The 17,587-nt window shown below is 44.4% G+C and overlaps 2 protein-coding genes across 2 annotated transcripts; one reads left to right on the plus strand and one right to left on the minus strand.

The window, feature by feature from the left end:
• Positions 1–37: 37 nt before the first annotated feature.
• LOC118213249 (acetyl-coenzyme A thioesterase) lies at positions 38–12,327 on the plus strand. The gene is made up of 15 exons (XM_035392082.1): positions 38–393; positions 3,047–3,116; positions 3,338–3,398; positions 3,910–4,011; positions 4,167–4,305; positions 5,802–5,961; positions 6,491–6,610; positions 7,277–7,418; positions 7,827–7,882; positions 8,136–8,199; positions 8,653–8,736; positions 9,083–9,216; positions 9,410–9,538; positions 11,521–11,647; positions 12,138–12,327. Exons 1-15 carry the CDS (start codon positions 69–71, stop codon positions 12,276–12,278), a joined length of 1,854 nt encoding a protein of 617 aa, XP_035247973.1. The 5' UTR covers positions 38–68; the 3' UTR covers positions 12,279–12,327.
• On the minus strand, positions 11,145–16,444 carry zcchc9 (zinc finger, CCHC domain containing 9). The gene is made up of 6 exons (XM_035392083.1): positions 16,321–16,444; positions 15,473–15,878; positions 14,879–15,029; positions 14,541–14,633; positions 13,715–13,783; positions 11,145–12,948 (listed from the first exon to the last, which is right to left on the minus strand). The coding sequence occupies exons 2-6, from the start codon at positions 15,869–15,871 to the stop codon at positions 12,836–12,838; spliced, it is 825 nt and encodes a 274-aa protein (XP_035247974.1). The 5' UTR covers positions 15,872–15,878; positions 16,321–16,444; the 3' UTR covers positions 11,145–12,835.
• Positions 16,445–17,587: the final 1,143 nt, after the last annotated feature.

A 17,587-nucleotide genomic window follows, 5' to 3' on the forward strand; every position in this document is an offset into this window, starting at 1 on the left:
GCGGCGAGTCCTCTCTCTCTCCGCGCGGAGGTCGTTGACCCGGGCGGCGCGTGCCAGCTCAGATAAGGATGCGAGGGGCAGGCGCTGAGGGACACGGTGAACTCTCTCTCTCTCTCACACACGATCCGTTACCGTCCCGCTCAGTCAGTCCCTCGCTCGCATCCATGAGCCGGAATCGCGACTTCGGCGGCGGTGTCGTACGGGCCCAGGGGGAGCCCGAGGGCCCGGTTCTGAACGGGACCCTGGAGAGGAGGTCGGCTGGAGGCTCGGGCACGGCGGAGGTGCAGGTGGTACAGATGTGCCAGCTGGTGCTGCCCTGCCATGCCAACCATATGGGCGAGCTGGACGCCGGGCAGCTGCTGAAGTGGATGGACACCATTGCGTGCCTGGCAGGTAAGTGTGACGGTACCTCCCAGCCTCTGACCTCTGAGTCAATCCAAAATATCGTCAAACCAATAGTTTCTTACAGTACGTTAAACAATGACATCAATGGAAAGAACGTTCTTTCTTTTATTTTTATTTTTTTAAGCAAATGTTAAGATTTTCTCACTATAATTTTCCAGGGAATGTTTTCTTTTCTTGGACTTTGAATTTTTGCTCAGTGTGATTATTTGCACACGAGGCTTTTGCTCTTTATTCTTGCAAATCTTGTTTGCAGTGTAGCCTCAGAGTTGGGAATGGGCTGTGCTTTAGATTAAACCTGGAGATTAAACCACTGGAGATTGCACACGGCCAAATGATTGGAGCTCTGCTTTTTATCTCCGCCTGAGTGGGACAACAATCGTAAATATCTGCGCGGCTTGTTCTCGAGAAGCAAGCTGCGCGGCTTGTTCCTCTGTCATTCCGACATCGGCGCGGGGACCGCCGACAGCGCCCCGAGGAGACCCAGCGCTGGTTTGCTCAACGCGAAAGTTGGCCCGCGAGCGTACGGCTCTCTGTAACTGGCGCCAAACTGTCATGTTCGCTCTGCGCTTTCAGATCATAGTCAGCTCGCCCATCTGTTTCAATAACACTGGCTGTGTGGATTCTGACAAACCGTGCGCGCATTGCATAAAGCTCCTCTCTCATCTCTGGGACCTGAATGTAATCTTATGCTGTGTGTCAACATTAAAGCCACAGGCAGAAATGCCAGTTGCTATGAAACAGATTTTCTCTGATTGACAGTCAGCGTCAGATGTGTGTCATTCGAGCGCTCGAGGTGATTCTGGGGGTATTTCTTAATGTTGCTTTGTTCGGAACAGATTGCCGACTTCACATACTGTTTCCAAATAGATATGTAAGACAGTAATGAATACGGTATGTCAGCATGCATGGTCAATTGGTAGGCCGATTGGCTGGCGTATGTTATGGCTTGTGATTGACAGCTGAATCTCAATAAGATTTCATCTTAGAACTGAAAGCATTTGGTGTGAATAAATTGATTGACACTAAACCTTAAGTAAACCTTAGATTACAAGAGGATACAAAGAGCTTTGGCAAGCTGTGTAAAGATCTGGAGGTATAATTTCCAAAGGAGCTTTTGTTTTAGTGTGTATCAATAAAATACGCCTATCACCTGTTATGAAACAAAGGTAAACCAACCAGAGTGTAAAGTGTGCAAGTACAGGGATTTTCCCTGTAGGAATTTAAACTTGTGAGAAATTACCATGTCACAGTTTCAAACATAATTTTTTAAACAGAGTAAATGATGATTGCACAGCACAAGTATACTAGGTAAAGCCGGGCAAGGTAAATACCAAGAACACATGCAGTGCTTATGTCTTCATACTCTGCAGGCCAATCCATGATAGTAATCTCATCACTCCCCTATCACAGGAACAGTGCTGTGCCAAATGGCTCTTTAACCTGTCCCGCAGACATTTACTGTGAATGAGAGTTTGTGAGACATCACTATCTATCCATCTTCAGCATATGTCAGAAGACTTTGTAAATCATATGGCCAGTATTATTTACAGTCCCCAAGGATTCATCTGATTGAAGGCAGAAAAATAGATATAGGCCTAGCAGATCATCAGCCTTTAACAAAAACAACAACAGTTGAAATGAATAAATACAAAACCCCACGCGATTGCAGGACTTTGCCCAGGCTAAGGATGACTCTAGTGCAGTTACCTTTCGCCTCATTGCCGCTCCTGTGGCTTCTTGCCAGCTCCTGGACTGGAGTTCGCGCAGCTTTTAAGGTTTTTTGTTTTGCTAACACAAAGGCGTAAATGATTTACCCGTGTCCTCTTTGCCCTGGGAAGTTCACATCTCACATCTCTATCAAAGGCGGCCCGCTGGCTGGCCCAGCTGCCGGGATGGAAGGCAGGCGAGGCCCCGTGAGCACTGGCTGTTGGCGAACGGGCCCTCGGCGGGGCGAGAAGCCGCCGGTGTCTGCTGGGGAGGAGGGGGTTCGCAGTGAATGCCGGCTCTAATGAGTTCGTCTGGAGTTATGAATCATTCACGCGCCCTGAAAAGCCCCTTTACGAATAAGAACAGACGAGTGCGGCGAGGAGGAGGAGGAGGAGGCTATCAGAGCCCGTCGTGAAGTTGCACGCGGCAGTTGGGAACATCCGTAAACAGCCGTAAATAAATAAACGCTGCTCCCCGTCGAAAGCGTTCGCTGCCGTCGTCTGCCCTCTCGCCTCGCCATCTCTCTGCTCGGGGCTGGAAAGGTTACTTCATTTGCATTTTTTATTGGTTTTCCTAAGATGGTACAGCACTTTGCTTCACTGGCGATTGATTCGACGTCTCTGCTCTGAAAGTGCACAGGTGGTCTGGCAGCATGCCAGGTTCTGCCAGGGCTCACCTGTACAAGTGATACCTAATATTGACGACAAAGTCGTTCATATTTCCTGCACAATCTTACAGCCAAAGATTATTCGTTAAAACAGTATGCCTTATACTATATGTATGCCTTTTTATAAGGCTTATAGGTTGTTGCAACACATAAGTGCATAAATACATTGAGAATATCAGAACCGTCTGCTGATTTGTGTGTGGTTGTCCTTGTATTGTTTTTTTAATTCAGTTTTTTGACATCTCACTCTCTCTCTGGTCTGTATAGCTGAACGGCATGCTGGCATTGCCTGTGTCACTGCCTCCATGGATGACATTCAGTTTGAAGAGACAGTGAGGTACCGTAATCCACGTTGCTTTTGGAATATATTTTTTTTCCAAATTTGGATATTTGTTTGGTGCTATGTGCTAAGGCTCTAGTTTAAATCGTAATTATCCGATGGTCTATGTTATAAAGGTTTCTATATTTACATACTTGTGTGAATTTTTGTATATTGTACTCCATCTCATCAGTGTAATAGTTTGATGCATGGTTGCTGTCTGTCTTTGCGATGTTCAGAGTTGGTCAAGTTATCAACATCAAAGCCAAAGTCAACAGAGCTTTCAACACCAGCATGGAGGTAGGTCATTCATTTGGGTGTCCGGTTACTTTGTCTAGTAAAAAGGGCTGATAGCAAACATATATATTGCTTTATGTATTCCCGCCATTAGCACATGTACCTTGCATAATAATAATTCTGTTATATACTTCTTTATGAGAAGTCATTTTGACGTTTCAACATACAAATACGTGCTTGTTAGAAATGTGCATGCTAAAAAAAAACGTGTGAAAGCCAAACATTTGCATTGTTCTGTTGTGCCTGTGTGTGTGTGTGTGTGTGTGCCTGTGTGTGCGTGTGTGTGTGTGTGTGTGTGTGTGTGAGTGTGTGTGAGTGCGAGTGTGTGTGTGTGTGTGTGTGTGTGTGTGTGTGAGTGCGTGTGAGTGCGTGCGTGTGTGTGTGTGTGTGTGTGTGTGTGTTTCCTTTTCTGTGTCCTCTGTAAAGCATCGTTGTGACAGTTCCTCTGTAAAAAGTCCTATACAAATAAAATTGAACTGAACTGAATGCACGAATGTGTTTTTTGTGTTTGCAGGTCGGCATCCGTGTTTCAGTGCAGGATGTGCTGACTGGCGTTCTGAAGAAGGTGTGTGTGGCCTTGTCCACGTTTGTGGGGAAGCCTGTGGGAAGTGAGAAGGTAGGGCGGACAGAACCTTCCGGTAGCATTACATTACGTTACATTTATTTGGCAGACGCTTTTATCCGGAGCGACGTACAATAAGTGCATAACGCCACCCCTGTGATCTCTGCGGCGGAACTGCGTGCGTGACCCCGCCCCTGCTGTTCCTGCAGGTGCGCCTGAGCCCTGTGGAGCATGTGGACTCCGTGGAGGAGCAGCTGGAATATTCTCGGGCCTCAGAGAGACGCAGACTCAGCCTCCACAACCAGCAGGCCTTCAACAACCTGATGCAGGACTTCCACAACCTGAAAGGCAAGATTCACCGTGTTCCTGTGTCGATCCAGGGATAATACAATACAGAAAAGATAGCTGTGATGTCACCTTTTTGGTCTAAAACAAAGATGAGCTCAACTAATCGTGAAGCACATTGGTAATAACCCGGAAACAATACCAGTGGTGATTGTTGGATACTTTCTGGCTAGAGTCCCACAGTCACTGTAGGAATTACGAGGAGGTAGCCAGATAGTATCCACTAATTACCTTCTGTGTTATTGCATTGGTTGTTACCAATATGCTCCATGATTGGTTGAGCATCTCTCTGCTTTTTACAAGGGGACATCACATCCATCTTAATCTAATCTCTATCCCAAACCTCAAGTACTGCTGTGAGAGAGAACACAGAGAGCCCATTCCAATTGTTTACTTTATCCGACCTTGTGTCCTCAGTCGCCTAAAACAAACCTTAAAAGCCACCCCATAGCTCTCAAAACACAAGAGTGAATACACTACTACTAACCTAGAGGGAAATAATTCTTAGGATGACATGCAAGGAATATGATTGTGTCTCTTAAAAGTAGGGTTTTAAATGTCACTTCTCAGGTGAAAGACTTTTGTTTTATTTGATAGCAACTTTGATTTTGATGCACATATCACGATGCACAGAAATGTGGCTAATACTGCTTTTTACCGTTTAAGGAATATTGCCAATGTTAGACCCTTCATTTCCGAAAAAGATTCCGAAAAACTGATGCATGAATTTGTAACACGTCATCTGGATTATTGTAATATTATATTCCCTGGCCTTTTTGGCAAACACAGACAGGAAAATGCTAGAGACAGGACCCGTGCCATTATTCATTCTTCTGTAGTGAGTGACATCACAGCCTCAGTGTGGTACTGACACACACCACTGTTTCCATGCCAGCCTTCTGGCTGACTTCACTGGAGAATTCTTTCCGCAGGGCAGCACTGCCTTGTTGTAAATAGACACCGTTCTCGGCACCTGTCCATAGGTCGGCAAGGGCGACAATGCAGGGGGTAGAGCATCTGGCTCTAGATTTCATTGGTGGTTTCACTGGGGGTTGGTTGGTGGGGGTGTCATTGAACCTACAGGTGAGCAGAGTCTGGGATTCCAAACTCCAAATTGATTTGTCTGTAATACTACATGAAGGAATTTAGCTGTGACCTGTGTGCTTCACTTTTTTTATTACACAAAACTGAGTTTTGGAGTCTTAAACAATGAGAGCTCTTGAAGGAACATACTGTACTAGAAGATCATTTAAATAGTCTGGGCCAAGTTCACGAGTAGATTTAAAAGCCCATAAATGCACCTTAAAATCAATTGTAAAATAAACTGGCAGCCAGTGTAATGATTTTAAATCAATAAAAATAAAGGATATTCATGCATTATGCCAGTAGGTGTTGGATAGTTTCCTGTTCCCACTGTAAGCTTGGAGCCCAGGTGGGGGTGCAGTTGTTCAGTGTGTGCAGGAGGTGATCAGTGCCCTGTGTTGTTTTTGGGGGTGCAGTTATTTGTAACGGGAGAGAAGGTGCCCTGCTGAAGTCTACGGAGAGCACTTGCGTGGAAAGCATTGAGCTGGTCCTGCCGCCACACGCCAATCACCACGGCAACACCTTCGGAGGACAGATCATGGCCTGGATGGAGAATGCGTCCACCGTTGCTGCCAGGTGCTCAGATTACAGATGTTTGGCTTGATTATAACACGCTTGGGTCAGCATTCGGGACGGTGTTGAAAGCTGTGGGAGAGGTGTGAGATTGCGCCTCAAGATGTAACATTGGGGGAACTTCAGGGACGCTTAATGTCTGTCCCGAGCAGAGGAGGCCAGCCTTGATCCTAGAGCCACAGGATCTTCTAGTTTTTTTTAATTCACCTTAAATCGGCAACCAGTTTAGACTAATCCAGGTGAGGGGAGTTAACTGTGTAATCAACTGCTTTAACTGTTGAATTATCTCTTCTGAGTGAGGGTAAGCAGCAGGCATTTAAGCTCTACAGATTATATGGCATTTAGGGTGGACTCTGGTTGTAAGGACTACTGATATTAAAATCAATAAGGAACAATGACACTAATAAAATGTTAATAGTGAGATTGATCATTAGAGTAAATGGGCTCTATTCAGTACATGAATAAGGCACTGTCTGACCCTGAAAGGTAAATCAACACACTGACTTTTGCTCGGCCCCCTTCTCCTCAACAGCCGCATGTTTGGGACCTACCCTACCCTCCAGGCTGTGGACATGTTCAAGTTCCGTGGCCCGTCAACCGTGGGGGACAGGCTGGTGTTCAAGGCTGTGGTCAACAATGTCTTTCAGACCAGGTACAAAGCGGGCTCAGACACACACACGGTTTCACATGCAGTCACGGATATATTTACGCACGCACGCGCACACACACGCGCACACAGACACACACCTGAGTAAAAGAAAATGCCTGAAGCAGAATTCAGTCTAACCCATTAATCATTCTGCAGCCACAACTTGAATACAATTTGCAGCCTGCATTTTTAAAACAGGGCTTATTAAGGTGAGGCACTGCTGTTGTACTCTTGGGCACAGTACATACCATATACAGCAATGGTTTGGGGGGGGTGCTTTGGATCTGGAGAAGTTCCTTTTTGCCTCCACATATTTCTCTTGCCGTCTCTATGATACAAGTGATACAAGTGAATCTTGGTCTCATCTGTCCAGAAGACCCTTTTCCAAAAACTCTGCAGGTTCCTTTAGGTGCTTCTTATCAAACTGACCAGGCCTCCCGTCTTTGTGGCTAACTACTGGTTTGCATCTTGCAGTGTAGTAGTGTTATTGCTAATGATATTGCTTCATATAAGGGTGTCTTTTGAGCACATAACTAATAACTGACTTTATGGACTGCGGCTCTCAAACACGACTGAGTCTCTGTACTGCTGCCTGAGGAAGAGTATTCTCACGCCTCTGCCACGCCTCTCCACCCACCTTCACGCATTGCGTTCCCTGCGCTTTCACAGTATGGAGGTGGGGGTTCGGGTGGAGGCCTACAACTGTGCGGAGTGGAAGCAGGGCAGCGGACGACACATCAACAGCGCCTTCCTCATCTACCGCAGCAGAACCCACCATCACCCCTTCCCCAACGTCACATTCACCACAGAGGTGAGCTACTGACTGCAGCACTGGCTGACTGTAGGTATCTCATACGAACATTTTAATCATAACTCATAATGCATTTTTATTGTGTATTTAATCAACCTTGTTGTCATTTCGGGAAGGGCTGCCCAGCACTGCTACCATCCTGTAGGTTTTCTCTTCAACCCTAACAAAGCACACCTTATTCAACAGCTAGATATCACTGAGCTGATAATTAGTAGAATCGAGTGTGCCAAATTATCATTGAAATTAAAACGTACAGGATGGTAGATCTCCAAGAAGAGGGTTGGGCAGCCCTCACTGAGAGTGTTTAGAGTGATTCTATGTGAGAAATACAATCATTACTTTCACAAATGGGTGGGTATTTAGAAAATAATTGTATTCCTGTTTTCCCTCTTACATTCATTGTTGAAGGATGGGGAGAGAAGATACCTTGCAGCGATTGTCAGAAAAAGAATTCGTATGGCCAGGTACCCTGATGTATTTTCTGCATTTCACCCTTGATTTTTAATGGTTTCTGTGAAGCATTTGGGTACAAACTGCAAAATTAGAAAAATACTGTTTCTGATTTTTTGTTATTATTTTTTTCAGTACCCTGAAGGATGAAAGATCCCATTTTTGTTCAATAAAAATAATTATCTCCCACTACGTGTCATACATTTGAATGAAACTGACATTTAAATAAGAGGCAACCTGCATGTTTTTGTTGTTTTTTTTCTGCAGAAAGCACATCTTATCTTTCAAAGACGAAGGACCTCTTTCTGTTCCCTGGGACAGAAGTAATCAAGTAATACCCTCTATGTTCTTTATATTCCTCTGACTGTTAGAGATCTAAAAAAAAAAAAAAGGTTAATTAACAGCACTGTGACATTTTGTTTTCTTGTTCCCCACCCTCTTGACCTTTTTCCATGTGTTACTGTGAGCCAATAAATGTCATCATTCTCCCACAATTCCTTTCTACGCTTGTAATGCACCTTTAAGTGCCACTCTACTTTGGGACGTGCATTTGTGCTAGAGTAAAGGGGTGTTGATTCCTAACTTTGTGAAAACTCATCTTAGAAAAAGGTCAATCAGTTACAGAGATTCAAAAACATGTCATATTTGCACAGAGAATGTCAGGTGCAAGATTTATCCCATCAGTTTACGTGCTGCTTAAATTAAGGTTGGGCTAAGTGCCAGTACACACTTGTTCACAGTTTTGAAATCACTAAAGTATTTTCCCCCATTCTGCCCCTTACAGGTATACTTGGGCTATACCAATGTGGTAGCTCTCACAGTCTTGGCTGGAAAACAGGCTTGGGAAGCAAGCAGCCTTCAGAACAAGGTATGGATGGTATGATTGGATGTGTATACGGACACTGCACTTTGTGTACTGTGCCGTCTCCGCTTTGATATACTGCCGACATACTTCTGGGTATTGGACATTGTGTATTATTTTGAAACACTATGTTGTGTTCTGTCGGGCAAATATGCCTCTCTTTACAATGATGTTCGATGTTCACCGTCTTTTGTCAAATATCATAATGCATTCTGTATTCCTTCCTGGTCCCTCTAGATCTTTGAGTTCCTATGACAGACAGACAGACATTCAGTTCTGTGTTTAAATGTTAAGTGCAGATTTTTACATCTTGTGTGCCATGCATTATCTTTGCTTTTGCCTGGCCCTGCAGATTGGCATCTTTGTGAATGAGGAGCAGGATCGGCTGTCCTTGAAGGTGGAGATGGAGGTTGAGGCTCCAGCCTTCCAGGTCTTCTCCTTGCTGTCTGACCTTCGCTTGCGACCACTCTGGGACAGGCACTACTCGTAAGGCCATATACCGAGAGAAGCAAAGCAACTCAAAGTGAACACTACCACCTTCAAATAGTAAACTGGCTGTGTGTCTGTGATTCCTATATCTGTGCGCCAATGCACAGTATTTGGAAATTGTTATGCTTGTTTGGTGGTGCTGGACCCTCCTTTGTCTACAGGCACTTGTGCTCTCTGACTCCCCCTACAGGAGCTGTGAGGTAGTGGAGCAGGCTGACGAGGAGGAGACGGTGTACCACGTTAAGTGTCCATCCGTTAACAGCAGCCAAGGCCGAGATTTTGTGATCCTGTTGTCAAAGAGACAGCCCTGCAAGGACAGGTATGGTGAATTCATAGCAGGGCTGTGACAGTTGAAGGATTAAAGCAGGGCTTTACATGTACATGGGGCTAGCCAATCTCTTTTCATTACATTACATTTATTTGGCAGGTGCTTTTAATCAAAGCAACCTACAGTAAGTGCACACCAAAGGTCATTGGAACAACTACGAAACACAGGTCTGATAACGTACAATAGTCATTATGTAACAGTTATTCATAGCCATGAACACATTAAGTCCAGTTCACTCAGTAAGCATAGGCTAGGTCAGAAAGCATTGTCAAGTTGGAGGCATGACAACAAGCTACAACATAAAGATAACAATACATGTGCAATATAAGTGCTGTATGAATGTGAAAGTGTAGCATGAAAGTTCTATGGGAACAAAGTAGGATACAAATGATAAGAGCGATCCTAGATTGGGAGTACCCTGCAGAGTAGTGATAGTCCAGGTACAGTCTGAAGAGATCTTCAGACCATGGCGGAAGATGGGCAATGCCTGAGTGGTTTGTAGAGGAACAGGGAGTTTGTTCCACCACTGGGGAGCTAGGGTGGAGAAGCTCTGTGGTAGGGATGAGCGAGAACCATTCACCCTGGCAGGAAGTGCGAGTCGCCTTGCTGCAGCAAAGTGGAGTGGTCGAGTATGTAGGATTGAATCGTGTCCTATTGGTAGGCGGGGGCTGTCCTGTTGGCTGCAGTGTTCCATAAGTGTTTTTGTCTGAATAAATGCTCAACAAACTCTGGGAACTGTTTTAACTCGAAAGGAAGCCATTCAGGGAAAATCAGTCCTCAATTAGTAATATCCAGATCAGCAAATGGAAAAACACAGTTGTGTCCAATCAGCTCACTTGGCTACTGTTGAGTGTACAAGTTGCTTACAACTTGTATGCAACTTGTAAGCACAACAGTAAGCAAGTGTGCTGATTGAGACACAGCCCACGTGTGCAAACACGATGACCTCATCAAAACAGCTGAGCAGAGTTAACAGGAGGACAGTGGTAGCAGAGAGGGGGGCGGGACAGGCCCCTGGCTCCTCCCCTCAATGACGTGCCATGCGCTCATCACGAGGGACAGGGTGGCATCGTTGCAGCCTGTGTCCCACCAGCTCGGCCTATACTGTATGAGTTGGGCCCGGAGCCACCGCTGAACCAGGGCCACAATGGGCGTGTTGCACTCACTGACCATGGAAAATCACCATCTGTGGTTCGTTAGAGGCTCGAGGGGTTAGAGGTATGACATTACCCGCTACCTAGAAAATGGGCACAGGGCAACCACTCAGTGCCATCTGTCTGCGGAATGCCCGCTTGGAGTACCACAACGCTACAACGCTGTGACGCACTGGGTGGTGTGGTTGTCGTCCCAACAGCATTTAATACACAGTCCAGTGATCGTGGTGCATTTTGTTTGTGGGGTGGGGGGGGGGGGGAGGAGAATGTCGTTCAGATCGCATGAAAATAGCAAACTACAAACATTTATAGATTGAAATCTAATTTTTAAGACTATTTTTTTAGTTTAACTTTTTTTAGATTTCTGAGTGTAGCTGTAGAAGAAAGTCATGTGACATGACATCACACTGTGGGCTGGATGAATACACTCAAGGAAAACAGGAAGGATTTATGTATGGATTTATTTAGATCTGCCTTTTGTCTTCCCTCACTTTGAAGAGAGAGCCATCTGAAAAAGAAACACTGACACCCAGTGGACAGATTCAGGATTCAGTCGACTTGAATCACTCTGTTACACTTGGTTATTGCATAAATTTGCTTTGTGCCAAAAGTTGCTCTCCCTTGCAAAAGTAAAGAGGGAAGAACACACAGATTTTCCATCATGCATTCATACAATCATTTTCACTATCAGTGAATCACATACTGATTACCACATGATATAAGCCTAGCTCCTGTAGCTCAGACATCCATAACCATGATGCATTCTTTCCTTCCCTAACTGAAGTATACTGCAGAGTTAACACTTCCTGTTTGTTACAGTGACCCCTATGTCATTGCCCTGCGGTCCGTCTCCGTGGCAACAGTCCCTCTACAGCCGGATTACATCCGGAGCGAAGCACAGTGTGCAGGATTCCTTATCCACAGAAACAGCCACACTTCCTGTAAGGTAGGAACAACTCCGGGACAGGGTCTGTGGACTGATAAAATATATGTGAAAAGGCAGCTTTATTATCAATAAAGCTGCAGTACTGTAGGGGTCAGTATTTTCTTCTGTGTACCTCTGTACATTGCTTTGGAAATACATATGAAAAGCCCTTAAGTGATTTTGTATGGGGATTCCTCAGGCTGCTTTCAGCTGGTACACGTGAAATAGCTGTGGGCTGCAGTCTTGACACTCACAATCTGCTCATGTGTATCTGATAGGTTTATTTAGTTCTATTACATCATATTACACTTTTTCCATATCAACACCAACAAGAATAGGGATTAAACCCCCATGTGTGAGATGAATTCCCTCATTTCAGGCAACTTGGCAGTGATCCAAAGTGCTGCAAGTAGTCTTTGGTGCTGATGCACATTAACCCAGAATTTCTGTGACCAGACCACGTCATAACAGGATAGCGCCTGAGTGTTTTCACTGCTTTTCACGCACACAGGTGTGCTACTACAACGAGGTGACCTCGGGGGTGCTGCCGTACATAGCGGGGAACTTAGCGGGCTGGTCCAAGTCCATGGAGGAGACCGCACTGTCCTGCATTGCCTTTCTGGAGAAGGACAACATTACGACAGCCTTGTGAAAGGCGTCCAAAACTGTTTTCTATGTGTAAATAAAGCCTTTGAATGAAAGCTGTTCTTTTCCTGGTGGGTTAGTGTGTCTACAGTCCAAATTGTGGCTTGTACATGAGTAAAATATAACTTGAACTTAGAGTTTATATAAATCCTAAGGGTTTACTATCAACAATGTATTTGTATTTTTGGGAAATCAAGCTGTTAATTTATTAAAATTCCATGATTCCTAAAACTGTATTCTGCTGTGTATGAGCTTAAGTAAATGTTTGTTTCTGCATACCTAGTCTGTGCATATTCTGTGCATTATCCCAGAAAACAGTGGGAAAACTGATCTGCGATCAGCCAACTGCATGTCCTGTTTAATACAGTATAACCACACAAGCGTGTCCAGTCTCTGAACGGAATGCTGAAAAAAAAACTGTGATAATAGTCTGTTCGTTGCTGCTGCTAGTCCTCAACAGAATGTCTTTCAGGAGCTGAGGAATTATGGGATAGGTAAGTGGATTTCTTTTCCGGCCCTTCAGATGTCCTGTGTTCTCTCTGTTCTGACAAGCCGACATCCTTTTCAGAAAACCACCACCTTCGCCTGCTTGGGCTTGGCCTTCTTAACCGGAACGTGAACGTCCTGGTGGTCGGCGCTCATGCGGTCAGACAGTCGGCCCACGGTGACTGCATTCGCTGAGGGAGGAGGACAGGACAATGAACACAGGAAGCTGGAGTTTCCACGGAAAAGCACAACCTCTCCATCTCCACCGTTACGCACCATCTTACTCCTCATTTCCTGCTTTCAGCATGCAGACCCACATTACAAAAAAATAACCATTCCAGCCCCAGGACGTGCCCTTAAAGGCCACTTTCATCTACTGTTAAATGACTTACGCCAGGTGGGCTACGTCCCTAGTCCTGAAGGGCCACAGGATCTGCTGATTTTAGTTTTCTCCTTAAAATAAGCAACCGATTCATCCCCCAAAAAATGGATGAGGTGAGTTACCCATGCTTTAATGCTTTAATCGATCAGTTAAGTGCGGAGTCAAAACTAAAGTCATCTGACCCCGCGGCTCTCTGGGACCAGGTCTGCAGATCGCTTGCTGTGCAGCATGCACATGACCCATCCTATGAAGAGCAGGTTATTTGGAATGTTTTTTTCAGCATTTTAAGCCGGTGTTCTAGAACTCCACTGCTTTCAGTTACCAGCAGTGATTGTTACATCAGCATTAGAATGTCCAGTTAAAAACATTCTAATCACGCATTTGTGATCTTGCACCTTAAAGGGGTAAAACAACTGAGCGCAACACAAGGCTACAAAGGGATTAGAAGCCAAACGTCCAATTGGCAAATTCCCAGAGAACGTCCCCATCCTTCAGCCGACTGTGAGCCCCAGACAAACCATTCCCTCTGAACGCATCCACCTTCATGTTTCTGCAGGTTTTCAGGAGTGACTTACCTGATTCCTGGTGCTCTGGGCAGTCCTTCTGAAAGTGTTCCACTGAACCGCACACTCGACAGCAGCCTCCTGAATGGCAAGACCAGCCAATGCAAAGGTGTGACACATGTTCAGTTGCAGTCCAATAAATACATGTTGTTCAGCAGACAATGAAACAACACATACAAAAAAACAGGCAAAACGATCACCAAATATCAAAGAAATGCCTTCAGCACAAAAGTCATGGGCATTGAAACATCTGCACAACAAACAACCAGCATGCCAGCATCCTGAGATTGCTCAACTCAGACATTCAGTGCTCCTGCAACCAAACTATGAGTGGAAACAACAATCTCTGTGTTCTAGCTTTATTAGTAGATATTTAGTAGTTCTGCATGTCACCCTTAGATTTTGCACACTTGTGGTCAAGGAGTTCATGATCCAGGACATGTATAGTTTTGCCTGTTATATATACGTGATCTCTCAGTATTTCATTTCAAACTGAAGAACAACTTAATTTTTTGCCGAGATTGCATTTGTGGCACTTTATTTCTACCTAAATTATGAATATAATCTAATATATTATTGTAAATGGTACAAGTGTCTTGCTTCATTTAAACCATTTTCCAAGTCTCTGTGATGCTCACACATGGAGTTATAAAGCCTTAAATAGAACACCCCCTAAATGGGTGAGGATTGCCCAGATATGGCATCTGCGCAAGGGGGTTAAAAGCATTTGGGATTAGAAATACAGAAACAGCTAATGTGGCTAATGCTTGTCATCCTAATTTAGGATACACAGGGGAGGAAATGTATTCCCTGCCATCTGAATCCACACATTTCTTACCTGCAGCGTACAAGCCTTTGGGGTTATCAGGACAGGATCTGGACAGGTGGCCAGTCTGACTGCATATGAAACATTTGGCATACGGGTAGTCTCCTACGGTGACACGCACATGACAGAAAAAAAAAAAACACAGAAAAGAGTTAAAAATGCACCCAGATCAGTGGCGAACCTCAATGAGTCTCTCGCATACAGAAAGACACCAGGAAACCAATCCAGAAACTCACAGTAATCTCCACTGCCAACTGCCCTCCACAAAACCTACTTCTCCTGGTCTCAGCTCGATTACCCTGACCCCTCCCCTCCCATTCTGAGCCATAGTGATGCCACAGGAGCCTCACCAACAGCAGGGTCCACTTTGGCCTTGCACTTGTGGATCTCGTGCTCCGTGGAGCCGCAGCGGTAGCAGATGCCCCGGCCCATTTCCTCGTCGTTATCTGCCTCGGGGCAGTCGGCCAGCCCGTGGCCTGGCTTCCTGCAGTTAAAGCACAGCTAGGCAGGAGAGAGGGATGTAGGGAAAGAGGGAGAGGAAGCCAGGAAAATGAGACAGGAGATATTATTTTCCCTTACTACTACAGTTATCATAATTGCAATGATGCAGGTGTATGGTTACAGACATGATTTATGAGTTATTCAGCCAATGCCACTATTCAGTGTTGTCAATAACTCGACTTGTATGAACCAATGAAAGGACCAAAACATTATGATAGGTCAGTGAGTGAGTCATATGCTAGCTCCACCCATTGGGTCCCTGATGATGAGGCCCATGCTGGTGATTAGTTTCTGGCTCAAGTTTACCTTTGCTGTTCAATCTGTGACTGTGAGGGGACAGGCTGTACACAGCCTTCTATGTTAAAATCCAGTATGCTGCTTTAATTTGACCCAAATTTACACTTGTTTCTCTCGCTATCTCTCCACCCTTCTCCTTTTCTCACCATGGCATTCTTTTTGATATTCTGCCTCTTTATCCTCCTGTCCTCCCTCCTCTTGTCCTTCTTCAGTGCCACCTCCACCTCCTCCCTCAGTCCATCCTCCACTCCAGGGGCCCCTGGGGGCCCACGGGGCAGTGGCTGGCCTGTCTGCTGCAGGTACTCAAGGAAGCCGTTCACATCCACATTGTCGTAGTCCTTCTTTTTCCTATTGGGCTTCTTCACTCCCTGGCCTGGCTGGGTTTTCCGGAGGGAGTCTGTTGTCTGGCCGAATGGCCTATTATGGACACGACCCGCTGGACCACCTCTCTCCGCAGCGGCCCTGTTGGCCTTCAGCTGGCTCCAGGGGGTGGCCTCAGCAGGTTTGTTTTTGTGGACATTGTTGGCTCGAGCCCAGCGCGTCATTATCGGACTACCATACATGAAAACAAAGTACAGATTATCATTAAAAAGGAAGTAATCACTTTACTATAATAAACTTTACTTCATTTTCAATGCTGTCGTTTGCTTGTACACGCAGTATAAATTGTTAATTTTCAACAATACAGTCGCCTGTTCTTGTTCTTGCTGATCTTGAATATTAGCGTTATATAATACGTTGATTCACAGTACATAACGTAGGTAGTTAGATATAATTTTAACAAATTAGTCAAACTAATAAAACGTTTTATTACTATCGAGCTGTGAAGACAGTAAGCTCAAGCAAACGTTAGTTAAAATATGCGCGTCATACTCTGATATTATTCAACAAAGACACAATATTAAATGAGTTTTTTTTTTTTTTAAATCACCGTTTAACTCTCCGTTGGCTTTCTAAATAAGATCATTTTAAACAGCAACGTATTTATTCTTACCTCACTTGTCAAAATATCCACGTTTCTCTTTCCCCTGCCGTGTTTTTCCGGGAAGTCAGTCCAGCGATTATTTGGGTCCGTGTTGATAAAGCAACTTACCAACCAGTTCCCCTAAAAAGAAAAATTACAAATGAACAGAAACAAAAATCTGATTGCCCGCCAAACATCCACAGTGTAATTATTATGTGTCATCGCAGTAGGTCGCCGTTTTAAAGCTACAGATGATAGAGAAAGAGTGAGTTTTATTTACCAAAAATAAATATCCGCATAAAACCAATTCTGTGTCCTCGAAAAAGCACGTTCGTGATTCCGTAGCCAAAAAATGTACTTTTGTGACACTTGTCAGGCATTTTGAAACAAATTGTGTGGCCACAGAATATATACACTTTTGTGACACTCCTTTTATAGGGAATATAGTTAACTTGGCATGCTGTTGCTCAGAGGTCAAACTTCGAACTGCTTAGACTGGCCCTTGTTGAATCCCAACTGTTCTTCCAACTTCATGGAGTCTTCAACACCGATTTGCACATGGTTTGCAGGTAGGCACTGGTATGATTGCTTTAAAAAGACAAGACGAGTCAATTAAATTGTATCTATCTGTCTATTTTTTATACTTTTTTAACATTCATGATAATTTTATTTTCTTATCCAAGAGTACAATCTGAACCGGACATTATTCTCAGGTATGATCATACTCTTGGATGAAGTGCTGAGGAAAATGATGTGTTGTCTCGTGTTTGTATTTGTGTTTTTTTATTTATATATATATATACAGACACTGTACCAGTGTTTTGTATTAAACAAAACTGCTCTATAACAGCATATCTTAAACAAACGTCTTGACAGCTGGAATTCGTTTAACATGAAAGCACCTCTATTGTGCATGTTTTGATGCAAGTTAACTGTTGCGTAATGACATCGTTATATGTTAGGCTCGATGAACATCGCTGTGCCATTTGAACACCTTTCATTCGACATCAATGGCTGAAAAAATTCCAGTTCCTACCACATGTCCATTGGTGGCTTTGTGATACTATTCTGTGGAATTTTGTGTGCTACACCCATCTACTAAATTTATGCCATGGGAATTGTTTAAATTCATCTACTCATTAATTCAAAAGACACAGGGATACAACCTAGCAGTGTTGAGGAGTCAACCTGTTGGGCCTCATATTTTGCTTAGCAAAGCACTTTGCACGTCATTAGTACTGATTCTGCAGACGTAAATTTTTTATTGCAATTTTAAAATAAAACTCAGCTGTGGGGA

Source organism: Anguilla anguilla, chromosome 14 (assembly GCF_013347855.1).
Source record: "Anguilla anguilla isolate fAngAng1 chromosome 14, fAngAng1.pri, whole genome shotgun sequence".
NCBI lineage: Eukaryota > Metazoa > Chordata > Actinopteri > Anguilliformes > Anguillidae > Anguilla > Anguilla anguilla.

Coding starts and splice junctions, on each gene's coding strand:
- LOC118213249 (XM_035392082.1), top strand. CDS start 69: ATGCGAGGGGCAGGCGCTGAGGGACACGGTGAACTCTCTCTCTCTCTC. Junction 3,117..3,337: donor CAGTTTGAAGAGACAGTGAG/GTACCGTAATCC, acceptor TGCGATGTTCAG/AGTTGGTCAAGTTATCAACA. Junction 9,539..11,520: donor AGACAGCCCTGCAAGGACAG/GTATGGTGAATT, acceptor TGTTTGTTACAG/TGACCCCTATGTCATTGCCC.
- zcchc9 (XM_035392083.1), bottom strand. CDS start 15,871: ATGACGCGCTGGGCTCGAGCCAACAATGTCCACAAAAACAAACCTGCT. Junction 15,030..15,472: donor ATATCAAAAAGAATGCCATG/GTGAGAAAAGGA, acceptor TCTCCTGCCTAG/CTGTGCTTTAACTGCAGGAA. Junction 12,949..13,714: donor CCCAGAGCACCAGGAATCAG/GTAAGTCACTCC, acceptor CTCCTCCCTCAG/CGAATGCAGTCACCGTGGGC.